This window comes from Rhinolophus sinicus, chromosome 17, assembly GCF_057876585.1.
Source record: "Rhinolophus sinicus isolate RSI-liver-muscle chromosome 17, RSI-T2T, whole genome shotgun sequence".
NCBI lineage: Eukaryota > Metazoa > Chordata > Mammalia > Chiroptera > Rhinolophidae > Rhinolophus > Rhinolophus sinicus.
In genome coordinates, this window is record NC_142517.1 from 130,640,535 (window position 1) to 130,664,691 (window position 24,157).

General features: G+C 35.6%; 1 protein-coding gene across 8 annotated transcripts in view; it reads left to right on the forward strand.

The window, feature by feature from the left end:
- Positions 1 to 6,038: 6,038 nt before the first annotated feature.
- R3HDM1 (R3H domain containing 1) overlaps positions 6,039 to 24,157 on the forward strand; it is a 111,670-nt gene continuing 93,551 nt past the window's right edge. For 6 of the 8 annotated variants that reach the window (XM_088794108.1, XM_074335625.2, XM_074335626.2 and 3 more), the window contains exons 1-4: positions 6,039 to 6,177; positions 7,648 to 7,858; positions 21,966 to 22,007; positions 22,472 to 22,561. In XM_088794108.1, coding sequence (XP_088650234.1) covers positions 7,688 to 7,858; positions 21,966 to 22,007; positions 22,472 to 22,561 — 303 coding nt within the window. In that variant the 5' untranslated portion in view covers positions 6,039 to 6,177; positions 7,648 to 7,687. The remainder of the gene's footprint in view (positions 6,178 to 7,647; positions 7,859 to 21,965; positions 22,008 to 22,471; positions 22,562 to 24,157) is intronic. The other 2 variants (XM_074335631.2, XM_074335642.2) reach the window with 1 other exon arrangement.

Below are 24,157 nucleotides of genomic sequence, written 5' to 3' on the forward strand. Positions count from 1 at the left end.
GGCCTATGCACTTTCCACCCTGACGGTCTTCCCCTAACTTGGATCTCCTGCTAACCTTGTTGCCAAATCCAGGGGACTCTTTGGTCTTCCACCTCCCTGCTCATCTCTTAGGGTTTGGTGTCCCTGGGGATTCTATCCCAAACCCACTTTTCTTCCTCTGACTCCTGGGCAACTTCATCTATGTTGATAATTCAAAGCTTCCATCTGTACAGTGATTCCACCCAAATAAATAGCATCAGCTCTGCCTTCTCTCCTTAACTCGAGGTTATCCAACTCCCTGTTAGATTTCTCCTCCTGAATGACATGAAGGCACCTGGAATTTACTGTGTACAAAACTGAGATCATTGTCTGCACTGAATCTTTTTTTCCTCCCCGTATGTTGCCTGTGTTAGTGGGTAGCAGGTACCGCCTACGCCTTCACTGTCCTGTCATAACTATTCCAATCGTCACAGCCCTAACCGTTTCCCCGACCACCCCTGTATCTAGTTGGCTTCCCCCGATTACTTTCTGTGATATTTACCTTTTCATTTTTAGTGGCTGTACGTACAGGTCGTGGCTAATGTAGCAAGGGCTCTGGAGCCAGACCATCTGAGTTCAAATCCTAACTCTGCTAGTTACTATTCTTGCAATCTTGGGCAAGCTGCTTAATCTTTCTCTGCATCAGTTTCCTCAGTAGTAAAATGGGAATAATACCCTATTTCCCCAAAAATAAGACCAGGTCTTATATTAATTTTTGCTCCAAAAGACGCATTAGGGCGTATTTTCAGGGGGTGTCTTAATTGTTTCATGTACAACAATCTACATTTATTCAAATAGTCATGTCATCTTCTTCTGGAACATCGTCATAAGGTACTAAATGCGTCCGTCTGGCTGACGATCTTAACTGAGCTTATTTTTGGGGAAACAGTAAGAGCACCTGCCTGGTTGAGTTGTTACGAGGATTAAATGAATGAATATAGTGAAAGCGTTGGGAATAGTGGTTACTGAATAATAAGTAGCTATTTAAGAGTTTGCCATTAAGATTACTGATTTTAAAGGATACATCATCATCAATAATTATCGTGTACATTTTGTCTGCAGTTGAATGTAAGCACCTGAGTACTGGGATCCTGTCTGCCTGGTTCACTGCTGTATTCTCAGTACGTAGAGCACACAGTATCCAATCACAAGGTTAGAATAAATGAATGAATGAAATCTCTTGCTTCCTTTTCAGCCTTTACCTCTTACTCCTCTATCTAGACTCACTTTCTATCATAACTCTCATTGTGTTTTACCTCCTTGAGCAGAATCTTATCTATAGTGTAGCTAAAATAATTCTCCATGATTTCTCTTAAAATAAGTTCCTCTGTTATTCAGGCTTTCATGTCCCTCAGAGATCAAGACTAAACTTCTAACCTTAACTTTAAATATATCCACCCTTTGATGTTATTTTGTTGTTTTTAGAGCATTTTTAGTGAAAAATGTCAAGACCAGAAAAAGCATTATAATAGACATTCATTACTTACTAAGAATTAGCAGATGCTAACCTTTTCTTATATTTGCTACAGGTCTTTTTAAAAAAAAAAAAAGAAATAAAATAATAAAGTCATCACTGAATTCTGTTTTTTATCTCATCTGAAACCCTTTTCCTCTCTAGAGAGAATTACTAATATGAAATAGGTATATACCCTTCCTATCCATGCTTGTGTAGATTTTAAATTTTCACATAAATTGCATTGTATTGTAGAAATAATTCTGCTTTTTCACGAAGCATTCTAACATTCTTTTGGGGCCCTGTGTTGACACAGCTTCAGTTCATTCGTTTTAATTGTTTTATCACACTGTGCAAAATGAGCACACAACAGTTTTTTGTATTTTTTTAAATTAATTTCTCTATTGGCAGACATTTGGTATTTTCCATTCTTTGCTTTTAAATAAAACAACAGTGAATATTTTTGTGCATGTCTCTTCATGCACATGTGTGAGTCTCTTTAGCGTATAGATCCAGAAGTGGAAATGTTGGGCCCTAGGATATGAGGAATTTAAAAGTTCATTCAAGATCACAGATTGTCAGTATTTGAGAGTTCCCATTCCCCAGGCCCTTGCCAACCCTACGTACAATCATATTTTTTGTCTTCATCCCCAGTTCACATACTCTATTTCCAGTAAATGGACTTCTTTTTCTTATCTTCCCCCGTTTCTCCACTCAGAATGCTACACATTCATGTAAAACCTTATCTCTTCTAAACTTTTTCTTCTAAAAGTTATTTGTCTCATAGTCTTATAGGACCCCACTAAAAAATTCTATCCTCCCATTCTTCTACTTGCCCAAAGTGTTTTCCCCTCTTAAAATTATGTTATATATTTGTAAGTAAATGTCATTGTTAACCTCCTCTTTTGGGTTTAACAGACTCTTTCACATCAAGGTAGTTATTTATCTTTTGCGCTTTTTAAATTCAGCTAACATTGATTGCAGCTGTCTTGTTCTCTGTGGTCAGTCAGTTAAGTTTTTGTTGGATGACAGTAGGTGTTTATAAATCACATAGACATTTACCACTTTGAAATGTCGGTGCTTATATTCTTGTTCAAGTAGCTGACAAGTGATTGATTCTGAGAATGTGAATTTCCACTATTTCAAAATAAAGCATAAACAGTTTTCCTTGCCTTTCTTGTTGGAGGCCTCTGACCAATTGATTGTGTCCATTTATAACCTTAGGAGAAGTTGATACGATGTGTAGGGAGGTATTGTGCATTTGGTTTATTTTATAAATGTGCCTTCCTGATTACGTTTTTTTCTCAATGGGGAGAAATACAGCATTGTTTCCACCTAATGAAGTAACATTGAATAACTAGATGGTCGTAAGGGAAGAACAATGCAGTGTCTGCCAAATTCTATTCATATAATCACAGTAATGTAACTCTTTCCCCCCCTCAGTATTTATGTGAAGAATACTTTATTTTTACCTGTAGGAGCCAGATTTCTTTCCCACACACAAAAAATTAACTTAAATGAACTTTTGATACTCTGTTAACCTAGAGTAAACTGGTTTTCACAGTGTGAAATTAGACTGTTTGTTTTTTTTGATTGTCCAACTTTTTGTGGTATAGAACCAAAAATTAGACCCTAGGCCTAATAAAGTGATTCTTTGAATTAGCATAATCAAAATTGCGTTTTTGCTGCCGGAAAATTCTTATCTGAAATTTTCACTAGAACTGCTCATTCATAGACCGCATAGCCTGCCTTTCCAAATGTTGAGCCTATTCTGGCCTGCCTCGCTACCTTGAGGAAGGTACTTAACTATGCATATTTATCATCTGTAAACTACTGGACCGCACATTGTTCCTTATCCACAGACTGAATCCTTATTGCCAGCCAGGTTTACGTAGTTTGATGACAGACAGAAAGAGAGAGAGAGAGATACTGAAAAAGAGATTGAGATTAAGAAAAACTGGATGGTTCTGATAATTCAGTAGCGATTAGCCAGTCCTACGGACCATCAGTATGAAGTTAACATGCCGTCTTCCTCTGTACAAAGCGCACCGCATAGCACCGATGTGAAAAGGATAAGTTTACTTTCTGTCTTGAACATAATGTTAAGGAGTTACCACATGTTACAAGTAGTTTGGAAATAAAGGTGCTGTATGAACCCAAATGGCTCCTCCTTTGGGGACCTGTGAAAACTGATACAGTGCTGTGGGCAGGAGCCTGGAGCGGAGCCTGTCTGCCCTTCAGTGTCCTGGTTCCCTGGTTACTAGCTTTGTGGTCTTGGAGAAATCACGTCGTCACTCTCCGCCTTTGTTCCTAATCTATAAAACTAGGGGAATAGTAGGACATGCATTTTAGAATTGTTGTGAACTGTAAATGAATCAATTGTGAAAGGTATTAGAGCAGTACCTTCCCAGGCAGTAACTGGCCATTTTGGCTCAGAATTGTTCATTTATTTCTTTGTGGTCAAGTTATATGGCATATTAGTAAGTATTGGTCATACCAGTTGGTTGTACAACTTCGGACAAGGCATTTGACCTCTGGATGCTAGTAACTTGCATGGTAAATTATGAGATTGGACCAGTCTCTACGGCTCCTTGGGGTCCTAAGAGGTACTTTCGATCCTCTTAGAAGTCTGAGGACCGAATTCCTCACGTTCACCTCTCCACATTGTGCATCTCCCTCGTTACCCCTTGCAGTTATTGCCTTAGCCTGTGCGTGATTCATTTCTTAAATGGATTACAACCTTGCTTTTTTAGAATTTCAAATTTGAAGGATTGTTGACTAGATCACAAAGTAAGTCACTTTACAGAGAACACCAAAAAATTTGGCTGCTTAGTGAATACTGCCATCTTGTGTCTACCGTTTTATGAGAAAAAATTTTAAATGAGAAAAGTTACATTGAACTAATTTTTACACTGGATCTTAGCCAGAACGGCGAGAAGTGATTGATGTAATTTTTATATTGTTTGTTTTTGGTCGTCAACCAAGCACAAAATGTCAGGAGACTTTGGCTAGAAGTAAATGGCAAAGATTTTTTTAAGCGTCTGAAATTTGCAAATCGGAAACACTACCTGATAACACCTAGAGTGTTCCAAAGAAAAATTGAGAGTTCTTATAGTAAAAAGTACATTCTTGAGAAGGATCAAGAATGCATTGTTAGCTTCTGGATTGGTCTGAGATGGTTAATCTTCAGAGGTTCCATGGTCTGGATAATGATGTCAGGCATTCTGGACACGTGAAAGTTCTTTCCTAAGTTCTTCAGAGGGTTAGCTGTGGGATTTACATACATCTCCAGGCATTGCATTACCAAAAAGTCCAAAAGTTTAAGTTCCTAGGCTAGTTCAAGCAGAAATGGAATAGTTTCTTCATGCCTCAGCCTACTTGGTATTAGTAATTTATCACTTTAACTAGAGTGACTCCATTTTATTTCTTCACTCTTTCCTCAGGGTGGAACTTTGAAAAAACAACAACAAAAAACTAGTCATTTGATTTTAGTGGCCCAGTAACCTTGGTCAGACTGAGATGACATAGTCAGTTAAAACATAACTGACATTTGCTTATGATACCTCCTTTTCTGTTATCCCTCAGTCAAACACAGTGCAATAGAGATGTGAAAGCCAACGTGAGTCTGTATCAGGGCTCTAAATAATTGCATTTCAAAATAGCTTTTGAAGTTCGTATAAGATGTGAATTGTTCTATGATGCTTACTTGACAGTATTAGTATTCTGTCTGTTGGTGCTTAGACCTGATGCTCATCTGTTTTACCTTAAAACTGCACTGTTCTGTTTATTGACAACAAAATTGTCAAAGGAAGATGGAAGAGCTATATAGGATTTTTAGTGTTGTTTATTTGCTATGATGTATTCACTTGCACCAAAAAAATATAAAATGAAACTGACTTTAGAAGCAGATGACACTGAGAGAATTTTGGCATTAATCTTTCAGATGTCTTTAAAAATAGTCATTCCATCCTTTATAGACATTTGCTTTTAACAGACTATGTGCATTTCTTTGAAAATGTTAACTGACTTATTATAGCCCTTTGTTCTTTTAAAAATCTAGAGTGTGATTATTATTCACAATTACAGTCTTAACTCCTCAGAGTTGTTCTGGAAGAAAACTCTGAAAGTCATAATTTTTGGAGTTAAGTGTTTCTGGTTATGAGCTTGGACAAACCGTTTTTTCCTTTATAAAGTGAAGATAATATCTCCCCTACAATACTGACCACATACCAGGTTCTTATTATATGTTAGTTCCTCTGCTTTCTTCTTCCTTTTGAACTCTTACTTTTGAACTCTCCAGGTGGCCTCAGGGATGTATTCAGGCTCACAAAACTAATACGTGTCAGAATTACTTGTAACTAAGTGTTCTCACTCTTGTTTAGAGCAAGAAAATAACAAAACTACGAACAGTAATATTTTTAATTTCTAAAACTACTGTATAGTGTTCCATTTCACCTGACTGTTTTGTTATAATGTTTTCTTTTGTTTTAATTTTAGGCCACTGAAAGGTATGATACATTTGAGCCAAGACAGTCCATTTCAGTCCAGAAATCTACAGTGGTGACAGGGACATGGGACTCCTTCTGCCGTTTTCCAGATGGTTCAATACAATTGACATCCTGGCTGACAACTGTGAAAAAGAACCTTGGATTATTTTATTTTATTTTTGTGGGACACCACAATCCCAAATCCACAGGACACATCAGGTAACCTATCTTGTCATTTGAGAAAAACACATCCTTTTTTCTTTCAAAATTTTACATATTGAAAAGCAAGGAGCTAGAGTATTTTCAAGTAACCCTCTCCCCCCAGTAACCTATTGTTTTGAGAATGAACCAGTTAACCTTGTTATGGAATATAATTAAGGAAGACATGATTTTTCTTTAATTGAGTCTACTTGTGACTTTAGAATTTATTTCTTTTTTTAAACTTTTCAGGTGTATTTATGGATTTCTGAAATCTATTTAGATATTTAATTGTAAAACATTCCTTCAGAAGAACTCTTGAATTTTCCAGATTTATATAAAGAAAACAAGTTCTAGTTTCCCCCCCCTCAAGATTTTATCATGAAATTTTCAGAAGTACAGAAAAGTTGAAATAATTTTACAGTAAACAACCATATAATCACTCCTAGATTTCACCATTAACATTTTATCATACTTAATTTAACCTGTATCTGCCCATCTGTGCCCATTCCTCTATCTAGCTATCAGTTTATATTAACTTTTTTTGATGCATTTCCAAATAAGTTTTTTTTGTTCTCACCACAAAAAGAAATTTGTAGTTAATGTGAGGTGATAGTTGTGGTAATTAGCGATACATATGTGTCAAATCAGCGTATTGTTTACCTTATCTTATACATTGTTAGATGCCGATCATATCTTAATAAAGCTAGGGAAAAAAATTCTGTACATGAAGATCTGCTCTTCCAGTTCACATTTCCTAAAATGACAGCCACCTGATACATTTCTATTTGATGCTTAGCTTAAGAAGCCCCCATTGTTTTCTTAAACTCACTAAAGACATTAAACATACTGACACCTTATGTGTTTGCCCTTGTGTGAAGTCCATATACTAGAGCGTCTGGTAGTATATGTTGTTTGGCGCTAAATCACATAAGTCAGGAGAGTTTTTAATGCTTGATTCATAATGCCAAAACGTTACTAATACAGATTCACAACTGGGTTTTATATAGAATGTTGCTGTTTATTTTTTAAATTATTTCCTTTCAGAATTCCAGAGTAATTGAAGAAGTTTGGAATTTTAGAAATCTAGATGAAAGCTATGATAGGAAAACACTTTTCTCACAGGGTAATATTCATAATATCCCTTTAGAGAAAAAGATTTTTAATGTGATCTAAATATACATTTATAGCTCTCCAACCATTACCTTCCATCTCGATATTGCTCATTCCTTAATGTTTCTTAAGAACTTTCATAAGTGGTATGTGCATCAAAATCACCTCGTACCATTATTATAGCTCTTACCTCATTGTATTATGATTTTTTTTTTATTTCAACATGTCTGCCACTAAACTCCTTGAAAGCAGGAATTTTGTTTTTATCTGGGTATACGCAACATTATTCCTGGAACATAGAATATGCAGTAAATGTTGTGCAGTACTGAAGGTAAATGTTTCAGGCTAAATGAAATATTTTTTTTCTTTCTTGATAAGGCTTCAAGTTCCTTGTAGAATTCTAAAATAACCTTTGCTGATGAGGATGTCTGATACTGTTACTATAAAACATGAAACTGAAACAATGAAGGATTTGGAGGCAGAAGTGAAAGACACAACCCGAGTTGAAAATATTACCAAATCAGAAAACTATGGGAAGATTTTGGCAGAGAAGAATGAACGTTGTATTGACAACAATATTGATTTGCAGGTAAACAGGATTTTCTCTTTGACTACAAATACTGAATATTCAACATATAGTTGTACTCTTTATGCAGAACTCACTTTCTGAATTCTAAAAGGGTAAGTTGACCCATTGCAACATGCTTCTCAGCTGGTTTTTGAGATTAGCTTGTTGACTAGCTCTTTGATTTGCTTGTATCAGGTAATATAATTCTTTTCATTTGTATGTGGCCAATACATTTTTTACTGGCTTTCTGCTTTTTCATTCTGCTCTGCACCTATCAGTATTGTGAGAGTCCAGAATTTAACCTCAGAGCTCTTAGAGGATAGAAGAATAGAGAGATGAAAACTGCGGAAGTTCTATTGGCAAAAACAGCTTTTAGAAGAAGCAGTCAGTCATGACCGAGAAAGAAGATTGGTGGGGGAAATAAGTCACTTGAGGCTTTTGATGTTACCCATGTATGATAATTTAGAACTAAAAACTGAAAAGGCTTTTAATTCCGGACACAGATTGAAATTGAGGAGTTGGTCAAAGATTTAAGATAGGTAAAAATGAGTTTGAAGTAGTACTTACAGTATTCAGTTCTAAGTGTTCCAGTTATCTGTTATGTAACAAATTATCACAACACAGAAGTCTAACAGTTTTAAAACGGAATTTGCTAAAACTTGATTGCATTTTATTTTTATTAATATCTGTGATTTGTGAGTTAGGAAATGGGAACAAGTGCTTGGCTGAGTGAATTTTTCTATCATACAAAGAGATAAAAGAAGGCCCTCGTTGATATTTAACTGGCAAATGGTCTGGCCTGGATGGTCCGAAACTGTTTCACTCACATATCTAGCACCTTGGTGCAAATGGGTAGAACCTATGCTGGCTGGACCTGGGAGCACCTACCTATGGTCCCTCCCTCCAGCATGAAGGCACCAGAGGAGTCAGATTTATTTAGGGGACTCAGAAAGAATGTTCTAAGAGCCGCAAAGCTGCAAGGTCTCTTTTGAACTAGGCTGAGAAGTCCCAGAATGTCCACTTCCATTGTTGTCTTTTGATGACCCTGTCAATAAAGCCAGCCCAGATTCAAGGGCAGGGGGATTAGACTCTGCCTCTCAGTAGGACACACCTTTACCACAAAGTTATCTCAGAATACTGTCTTTAACACTTCAGTTTTGGTTTTGCCCAATGAATAAAGAATCTACTTTAGGAGGACTTTCCTGTCATTCTTTCTGTTAGGTTGGTGCAAAAGTAATTGCAGTTTAAAAGCTTAAAAATAGTTGCAAAAACCACAGTTACTTTTGCACCAACCTAATATATCCTAAAAACCTTGCGGTCTACATGCCAAAAATTGTAGCTTCATTTTTTTGTGATAAGTAAAGAAGGCTTTTTTAAAGATTAGTTTATTCCTTCATTCAGTCAGAAATTTCATTTATTCCCCCATTATGTGCCAGAAATGTGTTAGAAAATGATAGCAACTCATACAGCTATAAAAAAGCATTTAGGCCCCACTGATTAAGTATAGTCAAGTGGTAATTATGTAAGAAATTGGGAGGAATGACATTTCTTTTTAGTCATTTTTAGTAATAGCACTTTATAACAAAAAATTGCCATGCATGCAATCAGTACACTCAGTGATGGCAGCATGCCAGTATCCTGATGAAATCAGAGAAAATCTGCTAAAATTCTGTGGCATTTGTGATTAAAATACTAAAAGATTTCCTTGTAATCTCTTTTCTATACCTGGTATTCACTCTTCCAGGTCATGCTTAGCAACAGGCAATTAGTTTGGATTACTGCACCTCCTGCCATGTCTGTTGTGCTGCCTTTGGCAATAAGCACAAAAACATTCTGATGACCACTGTCTGATGGACCACTGTAGTATGGCCCAGCTGTTCATACGATAGGAAAATTTCATGCATTTCCCAAACGTTTATAAAAACCTATTCTGTGCCAAGGAAATAGTATAGTAAGCAAAAGGGGGCGTGGCCTCTGACGTCATACTCCATACGTCATAGTGATTCTAAAGATTGGAAGGAGGAACAGAGAATACGAGAATTTGTTTTATGCTAATCCATTGAATGTATATTCATTGTTTATTCAAATGTCTATTAAGAATTTACTTGCTCTGCTTGGAGCTTTTTGAGATCCAAGATGCCTCTGTGCAGGGTGTCTGGCAAGGGGCTTAGAGTCCAAATAACTTACACAGAAGAGAGTTCAGTAAAGGAAATTAGAAATGGAAGTATTAATTTATAAAACTAGAAATAATTTTTTTCTCCTAATATAATGTAAAATAAAGTCAACTTTTTAAAACATGAACAGGGGATAGAGTATCTTCTTAAAAAGAGTCTGGTTAATACAGAGTTAACCTTTTAACTTAATTTGGAGTTAACTATTATGAAATATCTTTTTTCTAACATACTACTAAACATTTCATCTTCCTTCGGTACCTCTAAGATACTGACTAAAGGTTTAATTTTAAATAGGAACTATTATTTTCACTCAAATTTGAATGTAGGTGCCAATTAATGTAGGTTTCCTATTAAGAATTTAGAATAAACCAGTATATTTTCTGATTTCCCTTGTATCATTTTGAAAGTCAGCTACCATGAACTTAAGTCTGTTGTCTTGCTTCAGCATAGTAATATTTTTAATGACTTAGGAAAATGGTAATGTTTTCCTAAAGAAACATACATTTCATCCATTTCCAAGTCTTAATTTCCAAACCATCCCCTTACTCTTTTATCTAGAAAAACTGATTTTTAAATGAAGGGATGTCGTAATTTCTTTAATACTGTGGAGAAATCTTACGATCTTCTGTTAAGTATAGCCTTTACACAAAAAAATAATTTCATCAAACTAGAGAGAGGCCAACAGACAGTAGACATCACCTTGGATGGTTCCAGGTAGAGATTATCTCCTCGAGCTCCTTCACCATTTCTTTTATACATAATTCTGCTTGTGTGACACTCTACTCTTTAAAAAATGTTAGTTGTGTTTTTTATTCAAAGTTTTGTTTTGGACTAGAATCTTTTGTATAAGTTTTAGGACTACTTTTAAGAATACTTTAGAGCTAATTCAAGCAGTCTGTGTGCGTTAATGTCAAGAGTTTAATGTTCTCACATAATTGCTGTGGTGGTGTACAAAATTGTTGATAATGGTCCCAAATAATTGTGTAAAGCATTTTTGCTTAGTAACTTTGCTACTGCCACACACTATTTTTATTGCAAATCTTGTTATATGTTGGATTTTTCTATGTTCATTACGTATTTTGGAAGATTGGGGTGGTGAGGTATCTGGTTTCTAATCTAAATCCAGAAAAAATTTAATTTGTTAAACTACTACTAATTTTTATGAAAGGATACATGGGAGGGGCAGTGTTTGGTTTGTGTTTCTTACATGGCCTCTGATTTTTCTCAGGGATAGATTTCTCAGATTAGGTAAATTATTTGTGTTGGTTTTTGCTGTCGTTTATTTGAAATGTAAAATTAGGAGTCTTGTGTTCTGCTTCCTCATTAAAGGTTCAAATTTCCCTTTTTTATTTTTTACACTTGTATCTTTTTACTTAACAAATACTTTGTCTAGTGGTATTCATATATATATATATATATGAATATAAACACATATATGCATATAAACACAAGCCAAAACATTTTATTAATTGAGCAGTTCAAACAACAATTTCTCTTCCCATAAACTATTTATTGAACATTAGGATGGACAACCCAAATTGTGTTGGTAACCCTTGTTGCAGAGAAAATAAGAGAACTGATTTTTGTTAATTAGGCTTTATGTGCTAGAGTGCATAACAGTTTGTAATAGACCTATATGAGTGAATTTTCCATACATTATCAGTTGAAGTAGGTATTTAGTATATTCTGAGTTTATGTAACAATCCCTTTGATAATCAGGATGAGACTTTTACATTTTGTATCTTCCAAGTTAGTTCTGTTGCATTTATTTTAAAAGGGGAAAATAGAGCAAGTAAGGGACAAGAAAACAATGACAATCCAATAATGTTATTAGAAAAACTCAGGATACAGGCCGTACTTCTCCAACAGTGAGGTTAATGGGCATCAAATTCCTAAATTGATGAAACGTGAAGAACTCTCTGTTTAAAGTATTGAATAAAGGTCTGTCTATATAAAATCATACAATTCTTAACTATTTTCCTATTTGTCTAACAAAGATAAAAGAAATATATGTAATGTACCTGGTACATAATTAGAGCCTACTAATGGTAGATGTTGTTAATAATATAAGATTTGTAATCATAATTGTTTTATTTATTATTAGCAATAGCACAACTATATAGCTCCTCATATTGGTTCCATTATTATACAACATAGATTTTTTTCTTTAGTAATAATAAAAAGGAAAATTTATTTCTTGACATAAGCTCCCCAAAATTGCAATGCAGTAGTTTTTGTTCTTTGTGTTAAGTTCCCTATCAGTATACTTTACTTTTATTGTTTCATTAATATTTAATAAGTTCAACTTTTTAAAAAGTCCATTCTCCCAACTCAGAAAACTTGTCTTCTGTTAATCCAGGCGAAATTATCAACCTGGCCTCTGTTGTTTTTATTGCCCCTGACCTTTAGCTAGACAGTTAACAGTTTAATTCATTACCTTCTCCCACATAATTACTATTAACGCTTACTGTTGCCTTGAAAAATAGTGAGAATTACTAAGCGCTTCAAAGTGTATTAAGAGCCTTAGTTGAAATGTGTCAACCATTACAGTTTATTTTATTCATAATAATTACAATAAAAATTGATCCTCTTTTTAAAATAAGTTATATTTCCTCTTAATTAAGTGGTATGAATTGGTTATTTTGATGCTAATATAACTCAAAGATTATTCAGTTCTTTCTTAGCATTACAATAAATCTCATGGTTTATGATTTCAGTACTTTTGTTTTTCTTTGATAATAAAGAAACATTAAATCGATCCAGCTTTCTTTTTAGCAGAACAAAGACAATCAGTGAAAATATTAGGCCAAAGAGACATTATGATAAGCAAAGAAACATTAGAAAATACAACCTATATACCATCCTTTTATATGAAGTTGACTACATAGGTTTAGGTTTTTGTTTCTTTTGTTACTACTGTGTTTCCCTGAAAATAAGACCTAGCTGGACAATCAGCTCTCATGCATCATTTGGAGCAAAAAGTTATATAAGACCCGGTCTTATTTTACTATAATATAAGATCGGGTCTAATATAATATAATATAATATAATACCAGGTCTTATATTAATTTTTTGCTCCAAAAGACGAATTAGAGCTGATTATCTGGCTACGTCTTATTTTTGGGGAAACATGGTAGTTGTAAAGTTCTCTGGTTTGGGGTAGCATTTAAGGTACAGATAATGTTTTGAGGATTCTTTCAGACTCATATTCTGAAATAAAATCTGTTTTAAGCTCCTTTATTATAAACAAAAGACTAAGGTACTAAAATCACTAACCATATATATTTCTCTTTGCTCTCACATCTACAGTGCAGTACATTTTTTTAAAAAGTCTATGTTTATTGTAATATTGCACGATAAACGTTCATTATTGAACCATAGTTTTCCTCTAAGCTAGTAGCTATTAGCGCCAACAATATATTAATATTACATGTTTCAAACTGAAATTTCATTAAAGATGTTTCCTATTCTATACTCATTTATTAGCTTAATACTTATATTGCAGTATCAAGCAGTATAAATTATAAATTAGCTTTGTCACTAAGCCTTCAAAATTGTAATTATCATCTTTCTGGAATAGTGACGGTCATTAAACAAGCAGCTAAAGTTTTTACTGTGACAATGAAATTCTGTTGAAAATGAAAAGCAATACAATAGAAAAAAATCAAATCAATGCAACCAAAAGATGGTTCTTCAAAAAGATCAACAAAATTGACGAACCTTTAGCTAGATGGATAAGAAAAAAATAGATAAAACTCAAATTACTAAAATAAGAAGTGAAAGTGGGGACCTTACTATGAATTCTATCAATAAAAAGAATTATATGAGGGTAGTATGAACAAATATATGTGAATAAATTGAATAATCTAGTTGAAATGGACAAATTCCTAGATACAAAATCTACCCGCACTAAATCATGAAGAAACAGATAATAATAGACCTATAACAAGTAAGGAGATTGAAGCAATAATCCCAAATCTCCCAACAGAGGAAAGCGCTGGCCCTGATGGCTTCACTGGTGAATTCTACCAAGCATTTAAAGAACTAATACCAATTCTTAAACTGTTAGAGAAAAATTAAAGAGGAGGGAACACTTCCTAATTGATTATATGTGGCCAACATTACCCTCATACCAAAGACAGACAAAGACACGATAAGAAGAAAAAACTACAGACCAATATCCCTTATGAACAATGATGCAAAATCGTCAATAAAATACTAGCAAAACAAATTCAGCAGCATATTAAAAGGATTATACGCCATGACCAACTGAGATTTATTCTGGGAATGCAGGGATGGTTCAGAATGTGCAAATTGATCAGTGCAACACATATTAACAGAATGAAGGAGGAAAAACACCATCTGATCAGCTCAACTGATGCGGAAAAAGCGTTTCACAAAACTCAACACCCTTTTATGATAAAATCATTCATAAAACTAGGAATAGAAGGAAAACTACTTCAATATAAGCAAAGCCACATATGAAAAATCCACAGTGAATATCATGCTCAATGGTGAAAGACTGGAAGCTTTTTCTCTAAGATCAAGAACAAGGCAAGGGTACCTGCTTTCACCATTTCTATTCAGCACAGTACTGGAAATTCTAGCCAGAGCGATTACATAAGGGGAGAAAAAAAATATCCAAATTGGAAAGGAAGAAATAAAATTGTTTCTTTTTGCTCGTGACAATCTCTACATTCATTTCCATGGGCACAATCTGTAGAAAACTCTAAAGGTTACACACTGTTAGAACAAATGAATTTAATAAAATAGCAGGATACAGAGTCAACACACAAGAAACAGTTGTATTTCTATACACTGACAGTGAAGTCTGTAAAGGAAATTACAAAAGCAATTCCATTTATAGTAGCATCTAAAAGAATAAAATACTTAGGTATTAAGTTAATTAAGAAGGAAAACCATGAAGCTGTGGAAGCTACTGTAATCACTGATCAGTGAAACCAGACTCCTTGCCCTCTGGTTATCTTTCAAGAGCCCGGCCCCTGCACAGGCACAGCAGAAACATACAGCCCAGAGCAGTGACAGGCTGATCCTGGCTCCACAGACAATGGGAAGGAAGCCACTGAGCCAGTTCACTTGTACCAGAGGGGGAATGGCATTTCCCAGAAGAGAGTCAGTGCTGAGATCTGAGGCAAGACTCTTTATCCCCGGGCTCCTGGTGCCATGCCTCGCCCCTGAGAACTGACAGTGGATGTCTGGATTTTCATCTGAAGACCAGGGACATCTGTGGAGGGTGCCATCAGCACCTCCACCCTTTCGTGGGAGAAGAACCTGAGGAAGAAATGCCCCAGAAGAGAGATGCCCTCTGTTAATCCATCTGATGACATTTCTTCCAGAAAAGATCCTGAGTTGGCAAGAGGAACACAAGTTAATGACCGACCATTTTGGAGTTAGATTCATAGAACTCAAAGAGTCACAGCTAAAAAGTTCTCAAAGTTGATGTGAGCAACCCTTCCATTTTCCAGACACCTGTGCCCATGTAAATGAATTACCAAGGTCACCTGGAGAGCCAGTGGCACAGCTGAGACTCAGCCCTAGCCTACCTCGGGTGCTTTTTCTGGAGCACCATACTGCTTCGATCATGACCTTCCCCAAATTCATTTGGGCCCAACTACCCTAAAAGCAGCATCTGTGTTTCAGCACATTTTACAATGAATTCAAGCTCTTCCCACTGAGTCTTGTAGATGCTAAAACATCAGTAGAAATGAGGACATTCCAAGGGCAATCCTGTCCAGAGCACAGACCTGCTTCCTGATTTTTGAGACTTGGCTGATGAGAGATAAGACAGCCAGGTTAATCTCAAGGTGGAGGGATTTTGAAAGGGTAAAATAAAATGATAAACACACACTCACATTCACAAGTAAGCCACCAGCTGGTTCAGGAAGGTGCTCAGCGTCTCTGTCAAGCTGGGGAGGGGAGACTAGAAACATGAATCTTGCGTTATCTTCATTCTTGCCACAAGAGACATTCCTTAGCTGAAAGCTACTATGGAAGCGTATTCCAGGATGGCTAATTGAGATTTGTTCATCAGTACTAGCTATGAGTTTTCTGGAAATGGCAAAAGCGATTTGAAATTTGAAGGCCATCTGCAGTATGCCTCGAACCACCCTGCTTTCTTTGCCGAGAGGCTGTTATTCTGTGAAAGTTGCTGGCACGGACACCTCCACCTTGGTCAGCATTGTGATCACTCGAATTCAGAGTCACAGCTAAGTGAGACTGATCTGGTACAAATAAAGCATGTTTAGTGAGATGTGTCAGAAGACCCTGGGCACAGTGATTGCAAGTGACATCTAACCAGAAGAGCTTTCTACTACAGACTGTGACAGGGTAATGTGCTTGGTTTGCACATATGGTTATTGCAATGTTTGTAAAGCATAATTCTCACTGCTCTTACTCTAATCAGAATACCAAACTAAATAAGAATCATCACAACTATTTCTTTTTAAAAAGGGAACGAGAAAACACAGACAAAAGCTTTGTGACATTAGATTTGGCAATGATGTCTTGGACGTGACACCAAAGACACAGGTAGTAAAAGGAAAAATAGACAAATAGGACTTCATGAAAAATTTTTTTAAATGTATGCATCAAAAGACACTATCAACTATAAAAAGGAAACCCACAGAATAGGAGAAAATATTTGCAAAATCCTATCTGATAAGATTAATAACCAGAATATATAGAGAACTCCTAAAACACAACAAAAAAACAAACAACCCAATTCAAAAATAGGCAAAGGACTTGAATACACATTTCTCCAAAGAAGAGTTGCATGCCTGGTGAATGGCCAATACTAAATACATGAAAAGATACTCAATGTCACTAATCATTAGGAAAAAGCAAATCAAAACTATATGGAGGTACTACCTCACACTCATTAGCACTATCAAAAACAGAAAACAAGTGTTGGCAAGGATGTGGAGAAATGGGGAACCCTTGTATACTTTTAGTGGGAATTTAAAATGGTACATCCACTGTTAAAACAGTATGAGGGTTCTTCAAACATTTTTAGATAGAATTACTGTATGATCCAGCAGTTTCACTTCTGGGTATATACCCAAAAGAAGTAAAAGCAGGATCTCAAAGAGATGTTTGTACACCCATGTTCATAGCAACATTATTGACAACAGCTAAAATGCAGAATCAACCCAAATGCATCCATCGCCAGATGAATGCATATTGCATTGTACTGAACAGTATTATTCAGTAATATTCATCCCTGAATATGGAATATTATTCAGCCTTAAAAAGGAAGGAAATTCTGCGCTGTGCTGCAACATGGATGAACCTTGAGGTCATTATGTTAAGTGAAATAAGCCAGTCACAAAAAGACAAATACTATATGATTCCACTTAAAGCAGGTACTTAGAATAGTCAAAATCAGAGAGAGAAAATAGAATTGTGGTTGTCAGGGGTTGGGAAGAGAGGAGAATGGGAGTTACTTTTAATGGGAACAGAGTTTCAGTTTTACAAGATGAAAAGAATTATGGATAGTGGTGATGATTGCACATTATGAATGTATTAAATATTGTTGAACTGTACATTTGAAAATGGTTAAGTTGTTAAATATGTTATGTATATTTTTCCACAATAACAAATTGGGGAAAAGTGAAAGGTATGCTTTAAGTAATTAAATCCATTTTTAAAACAATTTTATTCCTATTTCAAACCAAATCTGGCTGCCAAATTGATACCAAAAATATAAAAGAAAGGCCACTTACTTTAATAAGCAACACTTGTTTTCTCTGCTTTGTTGTGTGTGCATGTGTGTATGACAGATTTTCTGGTATACATTATGTAGTTTCAGTTCTTTGCTGTTTGAAATGAAATAATGTGACTATTATTGAATATATAATATCACTTTGACACTTTATAGTTTACTTATGTGGCAGTGTGTTAGGTTTCTGTTGCTGCGTAGCATATTACCACAAACTTAGAGGCATAAAACATCCAATTATCAACTCAGTTGTAGATATCAGATCTCTAGATTAGAAGTTAGGTTGGGCTCAGGTGAGTTCTCTGTTTAGGGTTTTACAAGGCTGAAGTGAAAGGTGTTGGCCAGGCTGGGCCCTTATCTGAGGACGCTGGGGAAGAATTTGCTCTGGGCTCCTTGCAGTTGTAGATCTGAGGTTCATGTTCCTTGGATGACTGTTGGCCAAGGGCCTCTCTCTACTTCCGAGGCTGCCTGCATCCGTTTCACACAGCCCCTCCATCTTCAGAGCCAGCAATGGGGTGTCAGGCCCTCCTCACCCTTTGTCCTTTTCCCGATCTAAGAATACAAGCAGCTTTTGAAGGGCTCATTGATTGGATCAGACCCAGCTGAATAGTCTCTATATCTTAAGATCAGTTAACTTGGGACTTTAATTACATTTTGATATTCCTTCCCCATCCTCACTGAGATTAGTGTTTGATTTAAATGACCAGGGGATGGGAATGTTGGCAGGCTATCTTTAGAATTCTGTCTACCATAGGGAGTATTTGATTCCCAAGGGTTTTTGTTTCTTTTTTAAAGTTTATTGGGGTGACAGTTGTTAGTAAAGTTACATAGATTTCAGGTGTACAATTCTGTATTACATCATCTATATATCATATTGTATGCTCAACACCCAGAGTCAGTTCTCTTTCCATCACCATATATTTGATCCCCTTTACCCTCATTTACAACCCCCTTCCCCCCTTACCCTCTGGTAACCACTAAAGTATTCTCTGTGTCTATGGGTTTTTGTTTCTTCATTTGTTTGTCTTGTTCTCTTGTTGTTTTTGGTTTATATACCACATATCAGTGAAATCATATGGTTCTCGACTTTTTCTGTCTGACTTATTTCGCTTAGCATTATAATCTCAAGATCCATCCATGTTGTCACAAATGGTTCTATTTCATCTTTTCTTAACGCCGAATAGTATTCCATTGTGTATATATACCACAACTTTTTTATCCATTCATCTATCAAGGGACATTTTGGTTGTTTCCATGTTTTGGCCACTGTAAATAAAGCTGCAATGAACATTGGAGTACACATGTCTTTATGGATAAATGTTTTCAGATTTTTTGGGTAGATACCCAGGAGAGGGATTACTGGGTCATATGGTAATTCTATTCGTAATTTTTTGAGGAACCCCCACACTGCCTTCCATAGCGGCTGCACCAGTCTGCATTCCCACCAACAGTGTATGAGGGTTCCTTTTTCTCCACAGCCTCTCCAACACTTGTTACTATTTGTCTTGTTGATGATAGCCATTCTGACTGGGGTGAGGTGATATCTCACTGTGGTTTTGATTTGCATTTCTCTGATGATTAGTGATGTTGAGCATTTTTTCATATGTCTATTGGCCACTTTTATCCTCTTTGGAGAAAGGTCTCTTCAGGTCTTCAGCCCGTTTTTTAATTGGGTTGTTTGTGTTTTGTTGTTGAGTTGCATGAGTTCCTTATATATTTTGGATATTAGCCCCTTATCGGAGGCACTGTTTGCAAAAATCTTCTCCCATTCAGTTGGTGGCCTCTTTATTTTGTCGATGGTTTCTTTTGCTGTGCAGAAGCTTTTAAGTTTCATATAGTCCCATTCGTTTATTTTAGCTTTGACTTCCATTGCCTTTGGAGTCTAATTCATAAAATGCTCTTTGAACCCAAGGTCCCTAAGTTTAGTACCTATGTTTTCTTCTATGCAGTTTATTGTTTCAGGTCTTGTGTTTAGGTATTTGATCCATTTTGAGTTAATTTTGGTACATGGTGACAGATAGCAGTCCAGTTTCATTATTTTGCACGTGGCTTTCCAATTCTCCCAGCACAAGAAGGTTTTTTACAGATGTGATGTAAAGTGCAGTGGGCTAAGATTCTGAAGGTCTTGGGATCTGTTTGACTATTTGGTAACTCTGAGCCTGGTTTACGAGGTTCTTGAGACCAGGAACTGTGTCTTATGCATCTTTATAGCTCCAGTGTCTGGTGTATAGCTGGAACTCAGAAGAACGAATTAATTAAAGTCACACTGAGATAATTTTACCTCTCTGTGTCTTTTTTTAATCTTTCTTCATTTTTATCAAAGGCTCCTTATAAATTAAAACAGAAGCCATTAATGCATATGTCAGTCTGAATATTCTAAACCATCACTATAGAAACAATATACAATATCACCATTTTATAGATTTTTTTTAGAGCTAAAACCTCATGGCTCATAAAAAGAAATAGGACATTGGTCTTCTGACATGCTAGGTATCTAACCTCTAATAACCTATTTATTATTATGGTGCTTTAGTTTACAAAGCCCTTTTTTTAATCTGCTCTCTCGTTGAACCTTTTCAAGAATCTTGAGAATTCATACAAAATAGAATGAAGTTTTATACAGATACCAGTAAACTGAAGTAACTTGACCAGGGTCACCTACTAATAAGCAGCAAAGCCAGAAATTTAAATTCAACCCTCTCATATGAATACAGACAGCTTTTACTTGTCAATTAATCATCTCTTTTATTTTAAATTTTGAATGGAAAGTTTTGTACCCTTGATATTTAGAATTTTAGGGGATTAAAACAGGGAGTAAGTCCAAAATTATTTTCCCTTCTGCTGCCTTAGAACTCATTTAGTCGTGCGCGTTTTTCTAATACTCATCTATTGATTTTCTCCCACTTTTTTCCAAGTCCTTACTCTGTGTAGCATAACTTCTTTTAATTCTATTTTGAGATATGAATTACAGTTAGAAATCCTCATGAACAAATTAAAGAAGAGTGTAAATAGAAACAGAAGACACTACAACAGGCAGAAGCTCTTAGGCAGCGTTGCCCTGTGTGTATGTGTGCGCGTACGAGCCGTTTTCTGTAAGAACCAGAAAATCATTTTTCTTTATTTTTTTCTCCTTTCCTTTTGTTCTTATTACTGCTGATTGGTAGTGTGCATAATCCAGGGTCAAAATCTCAAGAATACAATATTTCTTATCTCAGGAATCTTGGGCTCAGAATGGGGGACAGCCTGTACACACTGGAGCTGTGGGTTCCTGTTTCTGTGGGTTCTACAAGGAAGCCTTTTTTGGATGTTAGACCAAAAGGATGGCTCCCCCCCCATATGTGACGCATACGAATCTAGATCTTGAGGACTGTTTATCTGTTTTATGTTTGGTACCAAACTGGCTCCTTGGCTTTAATGAGCATGAATGCGCGGTACCTGGACCTTGTACCGTGTGGGGTTGGGATCAGAGAGGGAGATGGGAAGGAGATGGGAAGGACAGCGTGTTTAAAACTCATCTGGCTCTGGTTCAGAGACTTCAGCTGCTTTCCCAAACCAAAGCCTGGTATCACAAACCAGAGGTAGTTGTCCCAGTGGGTTGCCCCCGTCAGTGATTGATGATTTGGCAATCATGCTGAATATGCACATTGGAACTCTGCCCTCTTTTCATTTCTGCTCCATTACCTTAGCCTGGACCGGGCAAACAGGATTCTGTGACTAATAAGCCGGTTGTGCACTTCAGACAGTGCTGAGAAGGCCCAGTAGATAGGTGGTTGTACTCTGACTCACCGTGCATTTGCAACATTCACCTTAGTAAGGTTGGAGCTTTGCTGAGCATAGCTCCTTAAAATTCCTCAGGTTTTTTGTGGGAGTTTTTTTTCCCCTAGCCTTGCCTAAAGTGTGATACAAAATACTGAAGAAGTATATTTTATTTTGCTGCCACCTAACAAATTACCTTATAAAGTCCACTTAGCTCAGTTAACACAGAGATTATGGCCACTTGCTCACTTTAAGAAAATGCCAGTCCAGGGAAGGATTTTAGAGAATCCTGCAAGTGTACTTCTAGGAGGAATCGATACTTTGTTACTTGAAACCAACTTTGATATCCTCATTTTCTGTTCTTTGTGCAGTTAGTTTTCTGTGGTATAGGATTATGAATTAAGAAGAAAACTTTCTGTTTCAGTATGAAATTTAATACAAATCTTTCTTGTGTATTCAGCGGCCATTGCAGTCATTTGGACAGACAGGAAAAAGGTCTAAGGTATAGTAAATATTTTGTGCTGGCATGCCAAGGGCCTTCCTTCATGCTTGATGAATTCTTGTTTCCATATAGCGCTGCATTCAGTTTAGTTTTGTCATGTTTTGTTTGGGGCAGAAAGCTTATTTTGTTTTATTTGGGGTTTTTGTCTTGCCTAGCTGCTTTTGTACATTGCTTTTATATCTTTAATGATTCTATATCTATAGAAAAAATGGCTTTCTCACCATTCTTTGGTTTTTGAAATTGGAATTATTCCCATTCTTATTATTGCTGTAATTTTCAAAACTACAATTGTTTGTTTTCCCCCTTAAAGAGTTTTAGTGGTAATTCATGATATATTTAACTTTCACATTTCACTTACGTCTATACGTGGCAGAAATTTATAAAGACTTAAGAAACTCTAGGGGGCTTTTGGATATAGCCTACATTTTTGAAATGTAGTGTTAATTTTAAATACTTTTCTTTAGTCAAGCTCAAAGTTAAAGCTAGTTCGGAGCCTTGCGGTGTGTGAAGAATCTCCACCACCCCCTACAACAGAGCTATCACAGGAGAACCAGGTAAAAAACAAAAACGAAAAACAAAACAAAAAGTTATTATTTAAAAACATGGTGGAATAACTTGCTTCTTGGAGAATATTTTTTCGTAAGTTTAAATAAAAGTTGCATTTGCATGTGTGTGTGTTACATATGTTTTTACTAAGTGAAATTGATTTTGAATAATACTTGCATCCAAGATACACATGAAAAGTGGGGGAAACCTTGTTACTTCAGTCTAAGATTTAGTATAATGATTTCTTTCTGGAAAGACTTACAGATCATATGATTAGCCAGGAATATGGCTGTAAGGGAGTTATAAGCTTTTATGGGAAAGTTATAAAATACTAAATACTTCCACTTCATGTAATTGTAATGAAATTTGCCCTTTTGATTTTGGCTTTTAGAAATTTGTCAAATATCGCTTCTGTGTGAGAAAGAGACTACCCAAGATTTCTGCTTTATACAGTGTTTTACTTAACCTGAGTGCATGGTGAAGCCAATTTTCGTATTAGCTTGGCTCTAATAGTTGTCTAATACTTCTAATTCCTCTTCTGTCTGTGCTTCTAAAATATAGAACTACTGAGGTTCAAGCAAACAGTTTGGTTTACCTTTTATATTCTTTTTATTGCTAGTGCTACAGTTAATCTCAGCTGTGGATTTACCTTAGCCTTATGTTATGTTTGGGCATTTTATACATAAATAGTTTTGGACGCTCTACAAATGTTTATCATTGATAACTTTGGTTGTTAGTGTCTTGTTCTACTTAAGAGTTTGAGCAACCTGAAATCCCCCTATATCCCAACAATTCGTTTCCAGAGAATTGAGGCAACTTTGTGGTTATTTAAGAAGCTATGACTGAAAAAACAACAGTGGGAAAAAAAAGGCCATGATAAGTTGTGTGTTTTTTGTTTTTTAATAAATGGCAATTGTACATTTGTTGATTAAAACAAAGACTGTTATACTTTGTTTGCTTTGATTTAGAAGATGATGCCCTCAAAAGCCTACCGGCAGATAATCAAGATAGTCATCACATATTTAGAATATGTTCTGTTTTTTTGTTGTTTTTTTTTAAGCATTGTACCTATTTGTTTCCAAAATGCAAGAAAAGGAAAGTTTTTAAAATAGATTATATATTGTCAGTAAAAAAAAATACTTAAAAATCAGTTTCCTTTGAAATGTGTTCATATGTCAGGCACACAACGTTCGAAATTTTATTTGTGATTTTTATTTAAAATTTAATTACATAAATAGAAGATAGCTATATGTATTCTATAAAATTGATTTTTTTTTTTTAGCAATAAAATAACAGACTTTCTAGCAAAAAGCAGAAATATAGTCAAAATAGTTTATTAAGAATTATTGCCTGAGAACATTTTCAAATGTGAACCTTTGGCTTTTGCATGGTTTGTTGATAAGGGTGAAGAGTTATGGTACACTCTAAAAAAAATTCAATAAAATGGTTTTTGAAATAGCAATTTAAAAAAATTCTTTTGTAGAAGTCAGAGTAAAGAATATGCCTCTTCAAGGTGGAGTGACAGGCAGTGTAATGTTTTTTCAAAACTTATTGCTTCATTCTGTAATTAGTCGAAGGAGACTGAGGAAACAAGAAGGGTCAGG